General features: G+C 37.5%; 1 protein-coding gene across 4 annotated transcripts in view; it reads left to right on the top strand.

Annotated features, from left to right (window-relative positions):
* Positions 1 to 23,520, top strand: part of LOC136855600 (intermembrane lipid transfer protein VPS13A-like) — a 315,401-nt gene extending 291,881 nt beyond the window's left edge. For all 4 annotated transcript variants that reach the window (XM_067132695.1, XM_067132694.1, XM_067132693.1 and 1 more), the window contains one exon: positions 17,294 to 23,520. In XM_067132695.1, coding sequence (XP_066988796.1) covers positions 17,294 to 17,434 — 141 coding nt within the window. In that variant the 3' untranslated portion in view covers positions 17,435 to 23,520. The remainder of the gene's footprint in view (positions 1 to 17,293) is intronic.
* Positions 23,521 to 24,334: the final 814 nt, after the last annotated feature.

Genomic DNA, 24,334 nt, shown 5'->3' with positions numbered 1-24,334 from the left:
CAGCATATAAGGTGTACCAGTATATAAGATACACCACAGCTTGGGAACATATTCTGAAAAGTTACAAATACCCTCATTCACTCTTCAGGGCATTTTGAAGCTTCTTACCTACCTTCGTTCAGATATTGCCACAAATGAGAAGAAACAGTAAAATAGTGTTTTTAGGCCTGTTGGTAAAATAGTGATTTTTAGGCCTGTTGGGCACACTGCGCCACAAAAAGTATGCATTTATTAAATTATTATAATCACCTTTACCCAACCTGTATCACACAAAATGGTGGAAGAACATCGCCTGTGGGTGCTTCCTTCTCACCTTTGTTACAGCATGTTTCTGCCTCTTGGAGTTCTTTATTGATGACCTAGCTCCAGTGCTTAAGCTTTTTCACACTGATGTTGTCTGATACCCAACTGGGGAGAAAATGGTTTGAGATGTCTGCCCACCATTCAGTTGAGATCATTGAGGAATAAGAGGCTACAAAGTGGTATAATACTATCGGGCAGGCCAGAGTTCTTCAAAACTCTTATTTCAGAGATGAAAGGAAGACAGTTTCCCAAGAAACCTCTGAGATCAGATGAAACGAACACAGGATAGAATCAGTTTGCTTTTTATCTGCATTAGGAGCTGTATCTTAGCATGTGCTTCAAGCAGGCTGTTATTATTCCGTCACGTTTTAATTAACAAATACCCAAATAAAGAAATCTTGATGCATATGGGATTTGATTCAAAGAACTGCTCATTAAATGTATATTAAAGTAAGGTGTGACATTTCTGTATACATCAAAGGTAATTAATTAATTAATGTCAAAACAGTTTAACCAGACCACTGAGCTGACTATCAGCTCTCACAGGGCTGGCCTGAAGGATTTGGATGAAATGACAGGTCCAGGCTAGAAGCCTCACACTGGGACCAAATAGGTCACTCGCTCAGTTTTGATTGAATGAAAATGAAACTAAAAGCTGCACAAAGCCATGCGCTCTCATAGTGGTACACACTCACGCAATAAATACATTTATACTCATGTTTCCTTGTATACTCATTAAAAAGGTATATTAAAATTCAAAACAAACTAAATAACATTTTAAAATTTAGTAGTTTTAAAATTCATTAGATACCTAAGGGGTTTTGTATTTCTATTATTTACTTTTTATATTTTATCAGTTAAATCACAGCTCATCATGAACATTAAAATGGGTATTACTGAAAATGTTGAAGATTCCAACAAATTTCTTTTGTTGATCTATTTCCAAAATTTGATAATCGCTGCAGGTCATATTTTGAACATTCACACAGTACATGCTTGACTGTTATCAACACTTTGCAATCAGGGCATTTGGGAGGAGGGCCACATGGCCTGTTCATTGTGTCCTTGTGTCAAACGAGTATGGCATATTCAAAGACACATCAGAATTACTTGCGTGTCTTTCACTCTGATATGATGAATTCCATTTTCCAACACTGGATTTTATCTGTTTTAATTTATTACTTTCAGGTTCTTCATTCCATGTATTTTGCCATTTACTTACAATGATTGTTTTTATATATCTTATATAGTCATTAATAGGGATGTTTACATTTGCTCTTGTCATGTGGAATGCTTCTTTAGCTGCTTTATCAGCCTCTTCATTCCCTTTAATCCCTACATGGGCAGGGATCCAATTTATTTCAATATTTTTTCCATTATTATGTAATTTAAGGAGTGAAAACTTCATTTGTTGTACAATATTTTTTTTTATTATAGCTTTGAGTGGCTTATGGAGTCGCTATAAATTACAAAATTATTAAATGAGGCGTCTTTAATTATTTTTATGGCTGATGCTATTGCACATAACTCAGCTGTAAATACTGAGGCATTATCTGGTAGAGAGAACTGATGTGTTTTGTCTGGGGATACTGCAGCATGTCCCACTCCGTATTGTGACTTGGATCCGTCGGAGTATATTGTGAATGTGGACCTTTTCAGATTATATGTTCTACTGTATGTTGTCTATGGTGTTCTGGGGTATATGAATAACTTTCTGATAAATATTTAGTGTGTACAAATTCTCATTGTCCAAGGAGGGGGTAATTTTACTATTAAAGGTAACTGCATATTTTTATTTAGCAACTCAAAAAATCTTCTAGCTCTATTTAGGAAAGGAGGTGGATGATTGTTTATAAAGACATCTCTTAATCCAAATAATTTTTTGGTTGGAGAATCATTCGTCTGAATTCTCAGAGCACTCTTCATTGTTACTACTGTAGCTCTCTATGGAAGAGTGAGAGGTAGTTCATCACGTTCAACTTGTAAAGAAGACTTTGGTGATGATCGAAAAGCTCCTGAACATATTCTTAGGCCTTCATTATGAACTGGGTCTAACATTTTCAGCGTTGTTTCTGATACTGAGCCATATATTTCGCTTCCGTAGTCAATGACAGACAGCACTGTTGCTTTATACAGTACAGTAAGGGTATGTCTGTCGGCTCTCCAAGTATTGTTCGATAGTTTTTTCATTAGGATTAATGCTCTTTTACATTTTGATTTCACTTATGTTATGTGGGCTTTCCAGTTCAAGTCAGTATCAAATACTAATCCCAAAAATTTTGCTGTTTGGCCAATTGGTGTGGAATGATTTCTGATTTTTAAATTTATTTCTTCACCTTTTCTCCACTTTTTATTTTTATGAAATGAAACATTACAGCTTGAGTCTTTTGTATAGAAAATTTAAAGCCTACAGATGAGGCCCATTCATCTATTTTATAATGGTTTTATTTATGGTTCGCTCTGCATGTTTTATGCGAGATGCTGAATAATATACAAATTACTTTTAATTCAGATTGGAAGATTATTACTGATATCACTTATTGCTAAAGTAAACGGTGTGCCACCAAGGACACTTCCTTGTGGGACACCATTTCTAGTGGAAATGTACTTGACAATACATCATCAGTTCTCACTGGAAAAGTGCGATTTGTCAGAAAGTTTTGGATAAACCTGGGTAAGTGTCCATGGATGCTGTTTTTATGTAACCTTTTTAATATTGCATATCTCCATGTAGTGTCATATGCCTTTTCAATGTCAAAAAAGATGGATATAGTAATTTGTTTTTGTTTAAATCCTCTTTGTATGTGGTCTTCCAAGTTAGAAAGAGAATCCAGTGTAGATCTGTTACATTGTGACCCAAATTGAGTGGGAGTCCAAATTTTATTTTCTCAAAAGTGCCATGTTAGTTAAGCATTTACCATTCTCTTTAGTAATTTGCATAAACAACTTGTTAAAGAAGTACGTCTGTAATTGTTTACATTACTGGGATCTTTTCCAGGTTTGGCGATAGGAATTATTATAGCTTTATGCCATTCATCAGGAAATAAATTTCAAAGCCATAAGTCTTTATAAAACTCTAATGAGTATGACTTTGCCAAAGGTGCTAAATGGCAGATCATTTCAAAACAAATATCGTCACCTCCAGGGGCAGATTTATTGCTGTTCAGCAGAGCAAATTCCAACTCTTCCATATTAAATTTTCTATTATAATATATATCTTATATTGTTTCAGAATTTATTGTTATTAATCCTATACTGTACTATTCTTCTTTCTATGGAAATGCTCATCTAAATTTTGGTCACTACTTTTGCTAAATTTTCTCCAATTACATTACTTATTTCTTTTGGATCAAGTATTCTATTCCCATCTTTTCTTATGGTATGTCTAGGTGGTTGAACATGGGTACCATTTATTTTCCTGAATTTTTCCAATATTTTTTGTATGGGAGTATTATTAGAGAGCTCTGATACATATTTCCTACATGAAATGATTCTTCCGTGAATTACGTCTCGTTTAAATTTTGCTGATATTTTGTTATATAGAGGTTTTAGTGTATCAATTTCTAATAATATTATAGTCATTTTTTGAATGCTCCTTCTAATATCGGTAATGTTTTGTTTATTTTACTGAACCTTATATTCAAATTATCTATTCTCTTCCAATTTGGTGTTTTATTTTTATTAATTCTGTTAGTTTTTCAGACCACCATGGACTTTGTGTTTTGTTGATGAGATTTTGATTTTGGTATTGCTTTATCAGCAGCATTTTTAATGAAATCAACAAGAAATTTATTAGTTTCATTATGGTCTTTTAAATATTCAAATGGTGGGATATTCCTAGTGTGGAATTCATATTGCCCCAATCTGCTTTATAAATGTTATACTGAGGACATGTTTGGTGGGATTACTTTGTAATAATGAAATTAATATTGGGAAATGATCACTTGTATGCAAGTCGTCAACTGTATTCCAGTCTATCTGTCTACTACGTTTGTTGGACATAGAGTAAAGCGATTGAGAAAATGTTCCATGTGTTTTAGAAAAATATTTGCTGATTTCATTATCATTTATACAGCACATGCCACATGAATCTATGAATTCTTCTATTTTACTTCCTGCTCTATTTGAGTCTGTACAATTACAGTCCCACATTGGGTTGTGAGCATTAAAATCACCTACCTACTATTAATGAAGGTTCCTTGACATTAAGTAAGTCTTTAAGTTTGTCAAAGTTGTAATTTTTATTAGGTTGGTTGTATAAATTATATATTACATGATTATCGTTTTTTATTCATATCAGTAAAGTTTACAGGTATTGTAAACATACTTTATGTGCATATATTGCAGTACCTAAATTTCCATCTTCCTCTCTAGATGCCAAGGTATACAGTATTTACCTATTGTTGATATTGTTTTGTTGACACGTAAATATATTATCATTGGTTCGATATTGTTTTGTTGACACGTAAATATATTATCATTGGTTCGTATTCTTTTTAATCTTTGTATTTCTCCTAGGTATAATCTGGTCTGCAGACCATTTACGTTCCATTGTATAAAAGGATTTTGACAAAGGAAAAATCTATTTCTGGAGAGGGGCCCTTGTGACCCGGTGAAATAGTCCATTCAGCACTTATTTCTAGGTAATTCCGTTGCTAGATACCAGAGAAAGCTAAATGAAATGCTGAGTTACTACCCCCAGAGCGAGCTCCACTAGATGGAGTCGTGTATGGAAAAGGGTGAACTACAAAAACACGGAACCTTATCCTATAGAGATTCCACTAGATGGAGTCGTGTATGGAAAAGGGTGAACTACAAAAACACGGAACCTTATCCATAGAGATTCCCAATGTCAAAAGTCCCAACGAGAGAGGTAGAACAAGCCCATGCACTTCTGGACTGTATACAAGGCAACACTAGTCGCATTCCATGTTAGCACCCACCTCACTAGAATGAAGTTTATCAAGGGAGGAGAGAATGAAAAACAGGGTGGGTCTTTTTTAAAACTGGGCCTCTCCAGAAATAGATTTTTCCTTTGTCAAAATCCCTTTTCTGGATGGGGTCCCGTGTCACCCGGTGAAATAATAACAGAGAAATAAACATCATTCTTATGCTATTAAAGACTTAAATAGAAACGTTGAAAACTAGGAGAATTCCACCCTGAACATTAGTAAGGTCCTCTAAGTTCATGTAATGAAAATAATGTAAGTGGTCACCGTCTAAGATCATGAGCTTAGAACAGCACCTGAATAGGCTTGTATTAAGAAAATACTTCCTGCCTAATAGCAGACCCAATGACAGTGCCCCCTTTTTTTTTAAAAGGAGAGGACCTGACAGAATTGCGAGGTCCTGTCTAAAAAGCCTGCAAGGAGGAAACTGGACACAGAAACAGACCTAGTAAAAGGAGTACTTTCCAAGGTGACCACCGAAAATGAGGACCTTCAATTGTAGATAGAAAGTTAGGGTGAGGAATTCACAACACTACCCCTGATGAGGGGAAACCAAAATGATTGGTTTTGCAGAACAGACAGGGCAGACAGTACAGGAAAACTAACACTAGAAGCTAAGCTGATTAAAAATTTTGGGACTTCCTTAACAAGGAAAGGTAAGAACAAGATGATTGTTGTTACCGGAAGCTAACTCCGATACATTACTCAAAGACCAGGAAACCGAATGTGGACGGAGTACTGTTCTTAGACGAACACAGACCTTAGGGATGAAAGTTAAGAGCCTGTGAGTCTGGTTCCAACAAAACACTTTCCTCGAGGCCAATGTGAGCCGCATCGATACTGTAGCTTCGAAAACTATGTGAAGAGTGCTAGTTACTTAACTGCAGAACCATACTGCAGTAGAGTAGGATCCCTTAACTGATTTCAGGAAAACTTCCTTGGCAGACTGAAAAGCCTGACAGGCCATTCACAAAGACCCCAGAACTCTGGCCGGAGGCTGATTGAACCTGATTGGGGGGAACAACAGTCCAGCTCCACCCGGGCCCTGATAACTATACTCTGGGCCCAGGAACTGAAGTTCCAGTGGCCCTGGAAACGGTACAGCCTCCCCATATGAGAAATACTACAGGGAGGAGGCTTGATTGCCTCCCGTGAAGCGAATGCCTTCCCAATTTCTCGGAGAGGAGTAGGATGCATCCCTGCTCCTATGATAACCCCTGAGGGTCAGAGCCTCTGGCCAAATGTCTAGTGAAAATTCTTTCCTAAGGTTTTCATATGAAGCAAAGAAAACTCCGGCGGAGGCACGTGGGGGAGGCAGAGACACACGGGGGTGTTACAAGGGGCTGATGTGTTGGCTGAACCCGCACACATCGAGGTGGAGGCTGGGAGTGAGAGCTGACGGCTGTCTAGGGCAGAGACCTGAAGAGCCTGCACCACCGCCTGAGCAGGGGGCTCTTGAACTACATGAACTTCTTGCCGGACTTGGGACAGGTCCTTGGCAAGATCAGACCGTTTCTGCTCGTAGGGTAGACACCCATGAGAACGGAGGCTCTGGGTAACATTAGTAGCCCCAGACGGGGCGAACAACGCCCACCTGGGGAAAAGATTAATTCTCCAGGTGAAACTGTTCATAAGATTTTCAGCTCAAGGCGGAACGGGCAAGCCTGACTTACAACCCTGTTTCAGCTTCCGAAAATTGACTCCGAAGCTTAGGAGCTGTACGCTGAATAAATTAGAAGCGTAGTCCGGGGTTAGAAGATTCACTGTGAATGTATCTGTGATATCTGTCTCCCGGAAATGCCTCAGCGATACATTTTCAAAACAAGCCTGTTGAAAAGAGGGGCTACATTCGGAGCACAAGGGGTAAGAAACAGGGCTTCTCAAAGAGAGCACGGTAAGACCCCACACCTGACGTGAACTTGGAATTCTCCGTCTGCCACTCCGTTAGAGTTCTCAGGGAGACGATGTGTCCAGCCCCTAGCTGAGGGCTCACTTATGGATCCTGCCAGACAGATGCCATGCCCGTTCTGGCAGCCTGGTAAAACCCGGATAAGAGGATACCAGACCGGAAGGGAAGAAATGCCCTTCCACCAACCTCCGTGTGCCCACACCCCCGACAGGAAGGTGCCTTCATGCTGGGAAGCATGAAGGGAAGACGCCAAGATTCCCCAGACTGGAGGGGAAAAGAGGTGGAGGTGTCCGAACGATAGAATTCCCGAACGGAGCAGGACTTAACAGGTGATCCATTGACAATGAGTCTTGAGATTAATCTCTTGGAATTTAAGCTCCTGGGAAAGGGAAGGCATGGACCATGAGGTAGATAGTTAGTTTAAGAGGTTGACAATGACCCTCAAATCGAGCTCCTTATATGAGACCCGTAAAAAGAGTTTTCAACAAAGGAAGGATGGGGGTAACCGCCTTGCTTTGCTTGGGCTGTGTCCTTTCCAGAAGACGAGGCCAAACTCGTAGATGGCACCGGATTAGAGATCCGAGACGTCCTCGAGGGGGCCCCGGAGCGGGTCTTCTTGGTTTTAAAAAAGGGTTTTTTGTCTTTTTTTTTTTTTACTGACTTTACCTTGGGACGGTAGACCAGGAACCGTCGAAAAGGGATGAGAAGCCAACGAATCCCTAAAGGAAAAGTTTGCCTCACCTAATTCCGAGCTAAGCGGAAAGGTTTGCCTCAATTATTCCCACACCTACTTATCGCTCCGGGACGATGTTCACAGGTCCGAGAACGAGACAGAAGGCCGCAACGTCTTCAGAAAACTCTCCGTAAACAATTAACTTGAAGCTAAGAGTTGAGACTTCTGTGGCCGGCCTCCAGGAGGAGGAAAAATTAGGACCCCAGACACCGGAGGAACAACTATTAATAAGTTATATAAGACGGAGTTTGGCGAAGGAAACCGATAGGTGTATATGAAACCTACCAATTTACCGAGAATCTCGCCGGAAACGGAGAGTTGGCGGAGGACATCGATAGGCATATATGAAACCTACCGATCCACCGAGAATCTCGCCGGAGAGGGCCCAAACACCGAAAGATTAACTATTAATAAGCCACAAGAGGCGGAGAACCGATAGGTGTATATGAAACCTACCGAATTAACGAAACTCCCGCCCGGAGATGGAGTTTGGCGGAGTGAAATCGATAGGCGTATATGTGAAACCTACCGATTTATCGCCGAAAGAGCGACTATTAATAAGCCACATGAGGGTGGAGCTTGACGGAGGCAAAACCGACAGGTGTATATGAAACCACGGATTCATCAGGTAGCCTGCTCGGGAGAGCATAGCGCACAACGAATCTGCCGGGTGCCAAACAACTAATAATAAGCCAAAGGAGGCGGCGTTTGGCGGAGATAAAACCGACTGGTGTAAATAAAACCCCACGGATTCATCAAGTAGCCTGCTCGGAGAGAGCATAGCGCATTTTACAACCTTCCGAGTCAAGAATAAGTCACATGAGGCGGAGTTTGGCGGAGACGAAACCGACAGGTATATATAAAACCTACGGGTTCATCAAGCAGTCTGCTCGGGAGAGCATAGCGTACTTCATAACCTTCCGTGCCAAACTATAAATCCAAAACAGACTGCGCAGACCGGAATGGGAGCTATAGACTCCGTGACGCTGGTTTGTTGCAGGATAGCGGAGCATTCCTGCACTTGACAAAACCAGCCGAAAACGTATGAGAAAAGGGCATGCTGGAACGGATGCCGGAGCAGAGTACCAGAGCAGCCACTAGCCTAGTCAGACCAGGAAAACCCCGGAGAAAACCGAGAGAAAACCGGGCTAACAGGACAAAACTCATAGACATAAAAACAGAGTCAACGGAACATTCCGAAGCGATCATGTTTGAACAAAATGTGGGAAGGTTATGAACTGTTCGAAGTGGGCGACTCGAGCCAAGAGAGGAAAACCCCGGAGGAGGATATCCTGAACTTTAGTGATAGTGGTGGGGGAATAAACGCCGACCGCTAAACACTAAAACCGCCGTAGCAGTAAGCAAGGAGAGCGCCCAACAAGATAACGAAACACCGAACAGGTAGTAGCAAAAAGGAGGGGGAACGCTGAAAGTAAATAAAGCAGAAGACAGTTAGGTGGAGAACGCTAACTGGCCTCGTATGAGATCCCAACAGTGAGGTGCGAACATGTAGGAAGCACCACGAAGGGAAATAGTCGACGTAAAAGGAAGGGGGAAGGATAGGCCAGGAGGTTGATAACCCAAAGCAGCGACCAGGGGTGGGACAGCACTCCCCGGGCGCCCAGAGATTCTCATAGATCCCCTCGCTATGTAAGCTGTGTTGCACCGACAAGAGCGAGAGAAAAGGAGAGGAAGGGCAAAACCTCTACAGCCAGGGGAGCAATGAAAGATAAAAGGATTGTGAACAGGAGTGGGGAGAGCACTCCTGGTCACCTCCAGGTCCAGGTGGAGTGCCAACTCAGACACACCGAGGACAATCAATCAATGCAGAGGAGGGGATTTAGGTTACAACATAAAATAAGGATAATTGCTCTCAAGCCTTGGAAAGTTAACAAACCTTGAAAACAAACCAAGGGGAGAGAGAGAGCAAAGGATAAAAGGGAGAGAAGGGGACTCTCGATACCACAAAATAATATATATATAGTCGGTAAAAGAAGTGTGAACAGGAGTGGGGAGAGCACTCCCGGTCACCACTGGTAAGCAACCCAAAGAAGGATTGAACTAGGACAGGCTACGCAGGTAAACCCTCGCTATTCCAGCTTAACTTATTAGGAACATTAGCCTAAGTGAAAAGCCGAAACAGGGAGAGGGTGGACGTAGGCAATATATCCAAGCCAAAACCAAACAAAGGGAAGCACCAGACATAAAACACACATGTACAGAACGAGATCACCGACATGAAACTCATACGTACAGATCGAGATCGTCCCCTCCTTAACGAATTTTTCCCCGAAGGGAAAAAGTGTTACAGCCAACCCCTAGGCTAACCTAACTGAGGCGATGTAAAGGAAGGAAGCCTAGGAGAGGGGTAAAGGCTAACCAATAACTCAAAAGAAAATCATAATAAAACAAAAATTGTCTATAAGGTACATGTAGGAGGATAGGCAGGCCCAACACAACATGGACGTGAAGGGACATGACCGATCTCCAGTTAAAAGAAAGTATCCCAAAATTAACAAAATTCAAAAGCATCCAAGCACAAGGTCAAAAATTAAATGTAACAATGAAAATCATGTTCCCATACACTTAGAGAAGTGAGTCTAAAACAAGGCAAAATAAAGCCAAAATAAGAAGCGAATAGGCCCGAGGAAAACCACGTAGCCTAAACAGCAAGACAGCACTTGACCAGGAAGGGAACACAAAATTCACAAAATAAACAAAAATAAAAACAAAGTAAAAACCCTATTAGTACCAATGAAAATAAGATCCCCAAAGGCTAAGAGAAGTGAGTGACAAAAATAAAGCATAATAGCTTAATGGGCCATGATAATAACAACATTTCAAAATGAAGGATCGAATGGGGGGGAAGCTAAGGTAGCCTAAACGCTCAAACATCACTTCTCGAAGCCATGATAAAAGAATGGGCCCAAGTGGGTAGCCTCGAGGGCCTAAATAAACATCAGCGTAATAAAAAATGTAATGGCCATGATAAAAGCGAATGGGGGGGAAGCTCGTAGCCTAAACGCTAAACAGCACTTCGTAGTAAATGGGTACAGAACAAACATAAAATTAATCAAACCCACTAAAGTTAGGGATCATTAATGGTAAAATATCCCAAATAAAAAGGGATACAAATAAAAAACACAAAACAAACATGCCGACCCAAGACCAAGAGAGGTCAAGAGATGACGTGAGAGGAGATCGAGACGGGCGTTATAAATCCCTTTAATTATTAAACTAAAGGAAAATAAGGAGCCTCAATTGCCTAAAAAAAAATAAAACACTGGTACTCAAGTAATTGAAGAAGAACCTTGCGAGGATGCCATAAAAAATCCAAAATAGAGCACAAAATAAGGATCACAACGAAATTACGTGTGAACGAAAAACGTGCTAAAAATGGAATGAGACTAGTGTTGCCTTGTATACAGTCCGCGAGTAGTGCATGGGCTTGTATCGGCACTCTCTCTTTGGGACTTTTGACATTGGGAATCTCTATAGGATAAGGTTCCGTGTTTTTGTAGTTCACCCTTTTCCATACATGACTCCATCTAGTGGAGCTCGCTCTGGGGGTAGTAACTCCAGCATTTCATTTAGCTTTCTCTGGTATCTAGCAACAGAATTACCTAGAAATAAGTGCTGAATGGACTATTTCACCGAGTGACACGGGACCCCGATCCAGAAATATAGTTATTGAAAATATTATGTTATAGCAGTCGAATTTTACTTCTCTATTTGTATTATCAACTTGAATTTTTTCTTAATAATTTACTCACGACATTCATTTTTCTAATTTATAATATACTAAGTGCTCAATGCACATGCAACCGTTTTCATGGGTTCTCAAATCCATGGTTTTTTTTTTCTATATTTCATAAAATTTCTTGTTTGTTAAACCATCTTTTGTTATGCCTTTTGTTATTACTACATAATTCAATGAAACAATCATTGCATCCACATGTATTATCATGTATATTTCTTTTTCAATTTTGTTCTTGTGCCAATCACTGGAGATGGAGTAATCTCTTCTCCCTTGACATAATCATTGTTATCTTTTACTTCCTCACTGTTTTGGATATCTGCCTTCATAGGTTTTACTATTTATTTTAGGAGATAAAGGTATATTCTTAGCTTCCATTTGGTTTTCTTCTTTTTCATATCCTTTATCTTTGGTTTGACCGATGTTTCTCTAATAATGGTTTCTTCATTTTGGGTGGTGTTCTCTCCAAAGGCCTTTTTTTATCTTTTATTTCCAGTCCATCACAACCCTCTTCTGTTACTTATGTAGTAGCATCCTCCTGTGTTCCTTTTTGCATTAATATTTCAAAAGAATTGGCTAATTCTTTATTCTTTACCATTTTAGTTTTTTTATTTCTAAAGCATTAATTTCTTGGTGTGCTGCGTTATTTCTATTTGTATGCATTTTTGTTTCATTAGTGGTTCTTGTTTTTGAAGAATATGTACATTTCTTAGACGGATCTTGAATTCCTTCACTTTCAATTCTAATTTAGCTTCTTTTACAGACATTCCAGTTCTTTCTTGTAATATTTTTAACTCTGTATTGTATATATAGTATATACATTCTTTGGATCTTGCACAGTTTATACACTTTGGTTCGCTGCACTTCCATTGTGTGGCATGTTCTTCAGATCCACAATACGTGCACACAGGTTCATTTCGATAATATTTTTTCGTGTGTCCATATTCACTACAGTTTTTACACTAGTGGGTTTGGGACGTATGGTCTGACTTCTGTGGTTTGGCCTAAAATTTTTATTTTCTGAGGTAGATCTTGACCTTCAAATTTTATTTTTGCAATTTTTAATATTTGTTTATTAATCTGTTTACTTGGCAGATCATATACAGGTAGTTCACAATCCTGTACTTTTTGGGTATCTCTTTTTAAGTGAGTCTAGTAGTATTTTCTTTTCAACTGGTTCATTATTATTCTCAGGAAGTACAATGGTACCCTGAATATTGTTCATAGTATCATGTTTTTTATTTTTACATTTATGTTATCTAGTATATTTTTTATTAAATAATTTTCAGACTGACTTTTTGTTGTGGCTTCTATAAGCCATGTCTTTTCTTTTATTTGTCTAAACTGCATTTCAGTCGTAGAGTGTCTGCTCAATAAATAGTTTTCCAACTTGAGTGCTGATATTTTTTGGTCAGTTTATAAGGTTAGAAACCTTGACCACTTTCCACTCCCAAAGAGTGTCAAGGTTGAGTCAAGTCAACACACATTTTTTTTTTTTTTTTTTTTTTTTGCTCTGTACTGAAGCATATGGTCCCAGTGTAATTACACTAAAAATTTTTTAGATTTTTCTAGACAAAGGATGTTAGAGGAGGTTTCAGCGGTCGTTAACTGTGCCGAGTCTGTATCATCCAAGGGCCCAGGGGTACTTGCAACTACTATTCATAAAGATTTAAGTATTAACAAAATGAATAAAAAATAAATAAAAAACCTTAAAAAGATATCATCAGCCTTTCATGGAGTTTGTTCTTCCACCAATGGCACAAGTGAGAACCGACCCCCAAATGCCTGCCCCCTACCCTACCCCACAGCGGATGGCGTAACATGATTAGAGTGGCCCAAGTGTAAGCCAAGCCCGCTTGCTAGGACTGAGAGTATTACCAGAGTACAATCACCCCATCCTAATCATATCATGGGCAAACCTGATAGAATGCCGAGAGTCCTATCCCTAGAACCAGACCCCTGAGAATAGTGGTCCAGCCCTAAAGAATAGTTCTGATGGTCCTTGAGCTATTTAGCTTTGGATATAAACCCAATCCCTGCTATGTTATCTTCTCCTGTTTATCAGGTCAATAAATTTTAGCAAAAGCAGAAAATTCCACAAAAATTAATTCAAGGAAATATATAATGGTATATGGGACTCTTGGACTCAAACCCGGGAACTTATTCCTGGGGTTCAAGAACCCCCTCACCATGTCAAGGTGATCCCAAATCAAGGGGGACCAAAGGTAAAAAAAAAAGTTAATTAGGCTTCACAGTGGGAACATATTGCTGTGCCACACCACATATATATAAACTGCTGTAAATAAATATACTCTGCTAAAAGTGATAATATGCAATATAAAGAAAATGTGCAGACATACAAGTACAATTATTAAATAAGCATAGAACTGAAAGCAGACAACATACTGATAACTGTAACCAGAAATTAGAAAGATATCAAAGAAAACACAAAAGAGCAGAATGAAAACAGATTTCACTTTGCTGAACCAGAGCGTAGAATTTGGCTTATTGCTAGATAGTAGGTTCTGAATAGCTGAACATTTAAGGATATCACAAACAAAAGAGTGATGAAATCACAGAAGGGGTAGTAAAGGCCAGTCTCAAGAGGCAGATATGGAGGGAGGTCAGGGGATGCAAAGGAAGGGGTAGGGCGTAGGCCGTAGGGCTTTACTCCACAACCTGATAAATTATGATGAAAGCGAAAATTAGAAGTAAGAGTCTTTTCGCAACCAGCATAGAAAGCGAGTGCCATTATAATACTCACAACACTAACTATACCTGAAGAGATAGACACTGGCACTTCTTCAAGCAATACAATTTGAAGACATATAGCAAATGTATGCACTCAGAAGTGCGCGACCATTAAACACAGTGCTTCTTTGTAGGTAACATTTTTTTTTCTTTTCTTTTTTCTTTGTCGTCGAGAATAATACTATGAACTCATCCCGATTGTTGCTGTTGCTGTTGCTTTTGCGGGAACTAGAGTAATGTTCAACAAGAACCTGGGCTGGGTTAGTGTTGGGTGGTACTGGAATCAGGCGATCTTGCTTAATTTCCACATCATCTGGTGGTTCATCCAAACCTAAGCCAATTCAATATGCTTATTATAATGGCACTCACTTTCTATACTGATTTAGAAAAACTCCTACTTCTACTTTTTGCTTTCATCATAATTTATCAAGTTGCGGAGTAAAGCCCTACGCCCTGTCCCTTCCTTTGTATCCCCTGACCTCCCTTCATATCTGTCTCTTGTGGCTGGCCCTTACTACCCCTCCTGTGATTTCATCACTTTTTTGCCTGTGATGTTGTGAGCAGTCCGTACCTGAGCATCAGGAAATTTAAATTTTGGGGACTGATTGAATGGCCCACTGTCACTTTAAAATTCATTATTTCAAAAAACAAACCCTGAAAGGCACCCCTCCAGAATACGAGCTTTCAGAAAAACTAAGTATCACGGCTGCATCTTTTACCTTTGTTGCTCTTCAGATATGTTAGGACCCTCACCCACCCACCCACCCCCTACCACATCCCCTGAATACCAAATATCGATATCTGGATCTCCGGAACGGCTCAACGGATTTCGATGAAATTTGGCACAATTGGAGACCTTAGTGGGAAACCTGTAAAGCCAGAGTTTCATCCCGGTTAGTTGACTATTTCCAGAGTTATAAAGGGCCAAAGTTGGGGTTTTTGTGTGCTCTGGGTGTGGGCTTTACTAACCACCAAGTACAGTGGCAGTTGATGTACTAAGTAATGTACTGTACTTGAAAGAGTTCCTAGCAATCATCATGCAACTTCAATACCTAGTATGGTACTGTTTTACTTGCTTAGTAAGAATGATGCAAGGAAGGATTATAGTATTATAAAGTTTAAGGATGCCGCCTAAAAACACCCAATAATCTTTAAAAATTCGATTTGCTGAAAAAATTCTACCCATGTATAGGTTCAAGAATGTGTCCCACGAAATATTATGCTAAAATTTGCCGTATTTCTCTAGTTATGGCCTAAATGTAACAATAACTATATACCCATAAAACACCAGTAGCGCAAATGATTTAGTCTGGTATAGTTTTTTGATATATATTACGAAAACTTCTTTGAAATGAAATGTATAATGTCAATAATATCCTACTCGGCACCATATTAGTTATTCCTAGCCATGACAACGCACACGTCATACCATGACACCGACTGTGGCCGAGAGTTGCCTATAAACTTCCAAGCTAGAAGGACACGTTTTTCATGCTCGCTAGCCTTGACTGAACTCTGTATTTTCTCGGTGTTTTTGTTTTTTCACCGTGCCTAAAAGGTCCAAGAGTTCACTTCATGCTTCTAGAATGCCGAAAAGCCAAGTGGAAAAGTCCAGGCGAGAAGTAGAAGAAAGAGTTCAAGAAATTAGTGCCATAGAGGGGAATGGAGCGACGGAGAGAGAGAGAGCTGTCGCCCATCAAACAAGCGCAGGCAGCGATCTCTGCTGACCAGAGACAAGCCACATCCACCCCTAAACGCAATTTTTATTTGTTCAGAACTACCAAAGGGCAAAGATATTTTAGAAAAGAAAGCAGTAGCTCGGAGGCTGATATTATAGACGATCCTGAAAATAAAATTATCATAATAAGTGAAGCAAGACTTGATGAATTACTTGAATCACGAATCCTAATTGTGAATGTAAAGTAATTCCCAGGATCCATTTGGCAAGGGATGGATTTGAGACACTAATAAAAAGTGTAGGCAACTATGATACCTAGAGTAATACCTTGCAGCAAGATCAGACAGGGGACCAGGAACCTAAAATTTATAAGAATGTGTCTTAGGCACATAAATAATCAATTAATATTCTTATTTATAATCATTTTGCATTAATTAATACCCAAAAATAAAAATTAAAACCATAGAATTAATTGTAACACAGTCTTTTGAAGTCCCTTTTACTTTTTTTATGTAACTAAAACTTTGAAGGCCCGTTTCTCAAAACATAAGTTTTAAGCCTTTAAAATGCATCTCCTCCCTTAGTATTGGACCAATCTAAATGAAATTTTAAATTTAACATGGGGAAACATGGTAGATTAAAACAAAGCCTGGGATTTTTAATATTTTGAGTTTCTGATTTTTGGCAATTTTTTTCTGTAATTTTTCGGGAAAATTTCATTAAAAAAAAAAAAAAAATTCATATCTCGAAAAATAATTGAAAAATCAAAATCGGCTTTGTATCGAAGGTCCATATGTGTTTTATACGTGGTTCAAATCTCATCCCTTAAAACCAAAAAGCAAAGGAGGAGATGCATTTGAAAATGGCCATTTTTGGCGAAAAATGCTCTGGCGTCACAAAACCTAAGGTCACTGAACAAAAATTTTTCCCCAGAAGTTCCACACAATATCCTTTAACAAACCCCTATATATCAACAACCTGTCGTTAAAAGAAACCGCCGATCCCCTTAAATGAAAGTCTGTGCATGAAGAAAAATTATTCTGATGGATTTTAACAAGAACTGATATGTATATCACACCTTCATTCTAATTATGCACATGTGAATGTCTTCCATGAATATGTTAACGGTTATGATAAATCAGTACAGTTTTAACATGTCATTTGACATCTCGTTCTTAAGGATCACGAATTTAGCCAGAATTTTTTCTCTCAGGATGAGAGTCACAGTCAGCTGTCTGGGTCAGAACACCACATCAAGAGTCAGGACAGCACCGTTCTCTCCTTCATCGTTCAGTGCATCGAGGTGTTGATGACTCTTCACATGGTTGACTTCCCTTGTCCAAGAACTCAGTGAATGATGCAATGCTGCAAGTCTGTTCAAGGTTCATTTTCATATTCAAGCTTTAAGTGAGTTGACGTTGGTTTGTAAGTGTTGGTGTGTCACTGAATCCAAAGTATTGTATTGTGACAAAGTTATTTTCTTACTAAAACTTGGTCATTTATGTTACTGTACTGTTTTGTGATTGAATATAGAACTAGTTTTGATATCTCACTTTAGGGGGAGCACTGCACTTGATCCTCGTTTCTTCAGCCATATATGATTGTAAATATTGTCTAGGACATTCTCTTCTAGTGTGCTCAAGTTGTGCATTGCCCATGTTTGCTTGTGGATGCTTTTAAAGCAGTGGGGAATAAGAGAGACAAAATATTTTCTTAAAGAATATTCTTTTATATTATGTTAGATATGGAAAACTAGTGAACTCTGATAGCCATTTGTTTCCTGTACAAAACTCCATTGTACAGATGTGTTGATTGTAAGATGTGAGGAGGCATTGTACTAAATGCAACTCACTTTTTTCCCAAGGGGAAATTGGGTTTCCATTTTTAGAGTACTTTACTTTTATAACTGCTTAACCATACCCAGTGTATTATATGTGTGCCCTTATCTCTGATTTTTCTCTCTGACTTAAAAGATATGCTTTTTTGATGAAGGGCTAGTTTTTCAAGTAGGTTCACTTGGGGTAATGGGAATCACAATTATCACAGATATGGCAAGTGATTTTATTTATAGACAAGTGATTTTGTCATAGATTTTAAAGTAAAAGCGTAGGACCAAGCAGAGCAGGTGGGATAATTAATATTTATGGTTCGCTAAATATTCACATACTGAAAACTCTTCCCTTCTTTTGTATGCACAAATGGTTTTTAAAGAATAACAGCAGTTTTTCTGTTAAAAGTTTTGAGTCCGTTTTTAGAAATTAATGAAATAAGATGGAAGATTTTTTTATTGCATTGTTTTTAACCCGATGCACTTACTATGGCAACTTATTTTGTTTATCTGATTATTAGAAAGTTGCTTGAAGTTAATGTTGCAAAGAATTGTGGCATTAAATTATGAACTGTTATCTTTCATGTTAGACGAATTTAAAATTGTAAATATTCAGTTTTAGGTTACTCTGGTATTTCTTTTGTCTTATTGTTGTAATGTGAGTACAGCACTGTATTTAGAAGAAAAGATGCTCACATCCTCCTTATTTTGCTTTTTTCATGGGTCAGTAATAGCAGTTATGACCAATGAAAAGCATACAGTGCTTTTTATGTTACATGTGATGTTTATTTACTTGAGTGTTCATAGGTTTTTCTTGCTTTTCTTTGTATCTTCTGTGGATTATTGAAGAGAAATGGTGAGTTGAAGGAATTCACGTGCCTTTAGAAGCTTGCTTCTCAAAGTACTTTATTATATTCATATAAAAATTTTGAAGTGTTGCCACCTTCATACTAGATTTTCATGTGCCCCATCAGAAATTATTGTTAATCAATTAGTGATTGGGTTATAGATAAACAGCTGTTTCATTTCTCTGGAGGCACTAATTTGTTAGTTCTAACATTTGGTCTCTGGATTTGTTTGTACTTTTGATGGAGCTTGATGACTCTCATGAGATGATCAACTTCTTGGGATGGTAGCTAAATACCAATAAATCGTGTTGTTTAATGATTAATGGTATGGAGTTCTTAAGACACTGTTGTCTCTGAGTACAGTATCTAACTTCTTACTATCATATTTAGGCAGTGCCATAAATAGAAGTACTATGAAACTGGAAGCCTAATTCCCTGCTTTTATTAAAAAACTCATACATGCACGAATATTCCTTTATATCTGTGAGCTTTATCTGCTATGGTGCAAAAGAAAAGCAAATGCTTAAATCTTTTTCGTGTACTAACACTTACTTCAAATAAGGGTCAACCATTAATTTACCTTTGGATGTTACAAGAAAGAACAATTCCTTCTTCAGGACAAGAGTGCACAGGAACATTATCAGCAGCTGGTGCGTGTGTAACTCAAAAGTGTATGCTTGCATGAGCATTCCATATATTAGAATAATAGGCAAAAGTTTCAACATGGGACACCTTTGATTCAGTCTTGTAAAGAAATTCCTAGTGAACACTGAGAGGGAAAATAGACAGATGTAGAGAAGGCAACAAACTTGTCAAGATCTCTAGAACATGTTTTTCTCAACACTTGACAATGTACAGAAACAATACAGTATTGAAAAGGCTGTTAAACTACCGATGTTCAGTGCAGTATGTGAGATAAAGTGTATGCATCTTTTTTAAGTGTTGTATCAGTATTTTTGAGTAAGATGATGTTTTGTAAAGATAAGTTTTTATATCTAACCATAATGTGATGTTGTCAGTGCATTATCTCTGGCAGTGTGACATACAAGAAAAATTCTGAAACATACCCTCTAGTTCATTGGTAATCAGTTATCTGTTGCCATTTTTATAATTATACAAAATAAAAGCATGCATTGGCCTAGTTTATAATTGTATCTAGTTTATAATTGTTGGAAGATAAAAAAGAAAGATTTGATGTTCTGCAGATTATTTATTTTGAAGCCCTCATTGTTAGCTGAGGCCTTGGAGCTCGCACTTTAATTATCTTAGGCTCATGATAATGATAGACACTTAATAAAAAACTATAGTATTGAGAGAGTGGCAGTTTATTTTAGATGGATCTTGCTCATTATTTTAAATTTTTAAACACAAGATTATATGACAGGTAATATTCAGATTGATCTTCATCTTTTGGAGCTTTGTAATAGAAGAATATACAGTGTTGCACACTTGGAAATGTTTATCTGAAAATATACTGTATATTCTTTGATTGTCACTGACCGTGAAAGACACTTTGATGTAAGGCACAACAGATATGCATTACCCTCTATGCATGAGTGGTTTTCTTTCACATAAGATATGCTAAATTAATTTTTAAACCCATTTTTGCACAATACAGAAGCGCTGTCACCTACAAATAAAGTATGGAGGTACTGGTGCTTTTACTTTTCTAATAATCATAGTCATTTTTCTGTCTCAACTCACAGGGAATTGAAAAATAGATCATACTAATATGTTTTTTACAGTGGTGTTACAATTCACACAATTTTTTTTCAAATTATTGCTATAACAAAAGCATGTATTCTACATCTGGATAAATCATTGAAAATAAATTTACTTAGCTTACTAAACATTCACTATTACATATTGTTTACACAATATGTAATCAGATTTCTCCTTTAGCTTCACGAAATGTATGCGCACAATCCCACAGAAATACATAAAGGCTGCTACAACCTCACCATTTTATGAGACGACTTCCCAAATATAAGATCTTATGGCAAAGTTTGACATTTTCATTTCCAGGGAAGCTCCTATATTTGGCATTAATGTTATATAGATTTGTCAGGTGCTGCCATTTTTCCTACAAATTGAAGATACTTCAGAAGTACTGTACTGTGTAGAAATAATGAAATTGCCATTTAATAGGTATGGTCATTTCTTTCTTATGACATGCCAGAAACTTCTTGCCTCCCTGTTTTAAAATTCGAAAGCAGGCAAGTGTTTTCATAGATGACCACATGTGTTAATGCTGTTCTTTCCTTGTAAACTCATGCCATAATATGGTTTATCTTGTTTGATTCAGAGCTCTGGCTGTATTGGAAAATACGGAGGAATGGTATCATGAACTATGTGAAAAAACAGGGCAAAACTTAGACTTCTTATCGTGGATAGAAATTTGAATTACTAAAGCATCTCATAGGTACAATTCTAATATTTGCTCCAACAGCACAACATGAACAGAAATGTTAGACTTGTATCTCTAAATGCGAAGCATTGATGGAATTTCCTTTCATTCACTTGTGTATTGTGAAATCGCATCACTTGACCTTTCGAAACTATTATCTTTGTAACAAACTTCAGATACAAAACAAGGCTATTTAACTTAACAATTATGCCACTATTTAATGTTTTTGTGTTTTACATGGCAAAATAAAACGTGATGTCCCCAGGAACTCTGATACACTTGATAGAAATAGGCTTCAGTTGGCACAAAGCTTAATTTAAGTGTATATGTATATATGTTAATGTTGAGTGGTACTGCTACTACTACTACTACTACTACTATCATTTTTAGCATTATCTTCCACTGCTTGTGGCTCCATTGTGTAACTTAATCTAGTCATAAAAAATGATGGTACTGTATTGTTAAAATACATTTAGAAAACTTGAAGTTTTAACTTTGGCATTACTGATAATCTTAATCAAGTGAGAGCTTGTAAGTCATTTCTGTATTAAAAGAAGGAATAAGACTTTTCAACATGAAAGTCATGCTTGTTAAATGTGATTTTGTGTCGAAAGAAATACGAACCTCATTGGGTTATGGACACCCACCTTTGTACTCATCAAGAATGAAAACATTTTACTTTATGTGATACAGGTATAGCCTATCACTAAATCAATAAGAAGATTGTTGTCCATGGGTTTTGAATCATTGCATAGTTGTTTGGGCGGTGCATGAGTTCCAAATACTGTGCCAAAACATTCAGATAATGCTATTGGCGAAATCTTAAGACAAAGACAAAGCATAATCAGAAAATGTCATTTACCATGGCCCTGTGAAGTTTATTTTACATAGCAGATTGTATCCGTTAAAATTACATTGAAGTTTATGTAGAGGCGTTTGTACCGTATAGCGTGTAGGTACTGTATTTGTTGAATGTTATTTAAAACTTTTAAGGTGCAGTTCAGGTATAGTTGTTTTGTGTTCGTCTATTGCTTATTCACAAAAAGATGTAGTGTATATACAGAAAATATTGTGAATGACATGATGCCTGATGTTAATGTCATGTGATATGCTTACATAATTATGTTTAGTGAAGATATCTTAGTTATGTAGGCATTGTGATAGGGAGGGACAGCATTACTTGCCTAAAATCTGTATCTACATTTGTTACATGTGCCTAACCGGTGATGCTGTTGTAAATCATTAAAAATAATCGCTTCAAGTAATGAAAAGTGTTTCATATTTATTTTTCAAAAAATATAAGAGAAAGTTTCCTTCTTTGGGCAAGTATGTCCCCACAGCAGGGACAAAATCCCATCAAGATTTATCACAGATTAAATGCATAACTGTGGCAGGTAATTCAAGAGGTTTAACACCACATGCTGAGATCCAGAGTAGTCTTGTAAGGGTTCCAGTGGTCTGTAATGCAATGTTATAACCAGTGACTGGAAAGTAAGTCACTGAGTTTGCAAACATGAAATTCTGCAGCATTGTATCAATGAGACGCTTACATCCAGATATGCCTTCTGAAGACGAAAATCTCTTAACAAAAATCAAATTTCCAAAGCTAGAAATTAATTTTAAATTTTAATTCATTCTCAGTAAACAACAAGAAAACGTCAAGAATTTGCTTAGTGGAATTTAGCAAGTGAGTTTAACCTTTTCTTGAATCCTGCAAAAGATGCTTAAGGTTAATGTTGATGTTAACTTGTGACAACACAAGAGCTTTTGATTCATCAATATTTTCTAAATACATGTGGATAACATATAATTCTCCATGATGAAGACATTACATTTATGTGAAAATGTAGATAAATCATATACTATTTTTGTATATCATACCTTACATCTATGAATCAATAATCTGAAAAGGAAAGTCCAGTCATGGAGTGTCCTCAGGTGTAGTGCATTCAGTTCTTTGTTCCCGTGCTAAAGCATTCTTCTGTTTGTCTCATTTCCTGCCACTCACTATATATGTAGATGATGGTAATGAAAACCAACCTGGGACCTTCATCCATCACCATTTCAACTGAATTGCAAATCTAGTAGTTGGAAGGTCACTTGCAGTTAAAAAGCATGTGTTTGTACTGGAAAAGATAATACCTCTGCAATGGATAAAACTCTGGGAATCTCAGTGCTCTGTACTTGAGAATACTTCCATGACTGGATTTTGGTAAAGAAGTCTTACTTGTACCAAGTAACCTGGTGTAGTTTGGTAAGTGGTCTGAAAATACATAGATGATTGTAAACCAACAATGTTCTTGTCTCTTCATCGGATGTAAAGTATCCAGCATTATTATTAAATTATGTAAGTAAGAGTCAGCTGTTTATGTTCAAATACAGTTTAATATATCCTCTTCATGCCAGCCAAAACAAAGTCGCTATCACAGATATGTTACTAGCGTTCAAAGGTGATAGCATACAATACTGAGTCACTTGCATCTTCAACTGTAAAATATGCAGACTATTATGCATCTGGATGTACAGAAATGACTTTTCATTGTGCAGTTATGCAAAATATACACAACATGCAAATTTTGGGTAAATGTTGGCAAGTTGCCCATAATTACCAGTACATGTACAGTATAAGTTTTATATATGAACCAACATATGGGAAGATGCACAAATCAACTTTCACTTGTTTACATAGATAGGGCACAAGATTTATCACTGAGTACAGTATTTATTTGTAATTAGTTAAAGTGCTGCCTCTATCTTTTCTTGATTACGACTATTCAGTGAGAAGCAATATTTAACAAAAGAATAACATGATTCTGATTTACCAGTATGAGAACTATGCAAATTAGATAGTTATGCAAATATGTAGGAAATAAGCCATTTAAAAGAAAAGACCGCCTCCCTACCCACCCAACAATACTAAAATACAGTAACCTTTAGCAATATCCATGATATTTTAAAGAGCAGTGTCCATGATATTTTAAAGAGCAATTTCCATGATATTTTAAAGAGCAATTTCAATGATATTTTAAAGAGCGATGTCCATGATATTTTCAACAAAATGTTATGTTCTGTAGATACAAGTCATTGTCTAAACTCAAGCTGAAGTAAAAAGGACTAACAAGTTAAGAATTTACTTGGAAGATTCCGTTGTTCTTTCACTCTCTTAAAATT

Source organism: Macrobrachium rosenbergii, chromosome 32 (genome assembly GCF_040412425.1).
Source record: "Macrobrachium rosenbergii isolate ZJJX-2024 chromosome 32, ASM4041242v1, whole genome shotgun sequence".
NCBI classification, from domain to species: domain Eukaryota; kingdom Metazoa; phylum Arthropoda; class Malacostraca; order Decapoda; family Palaemonidae; genus Macrobrachium; species Macrobrachium rosenbergii.
The sequence above is the reverse complement of the archived record's forward strand: the minus strand, read 5'-3'. Positions and strand labels throughout refer to the sequence as shown.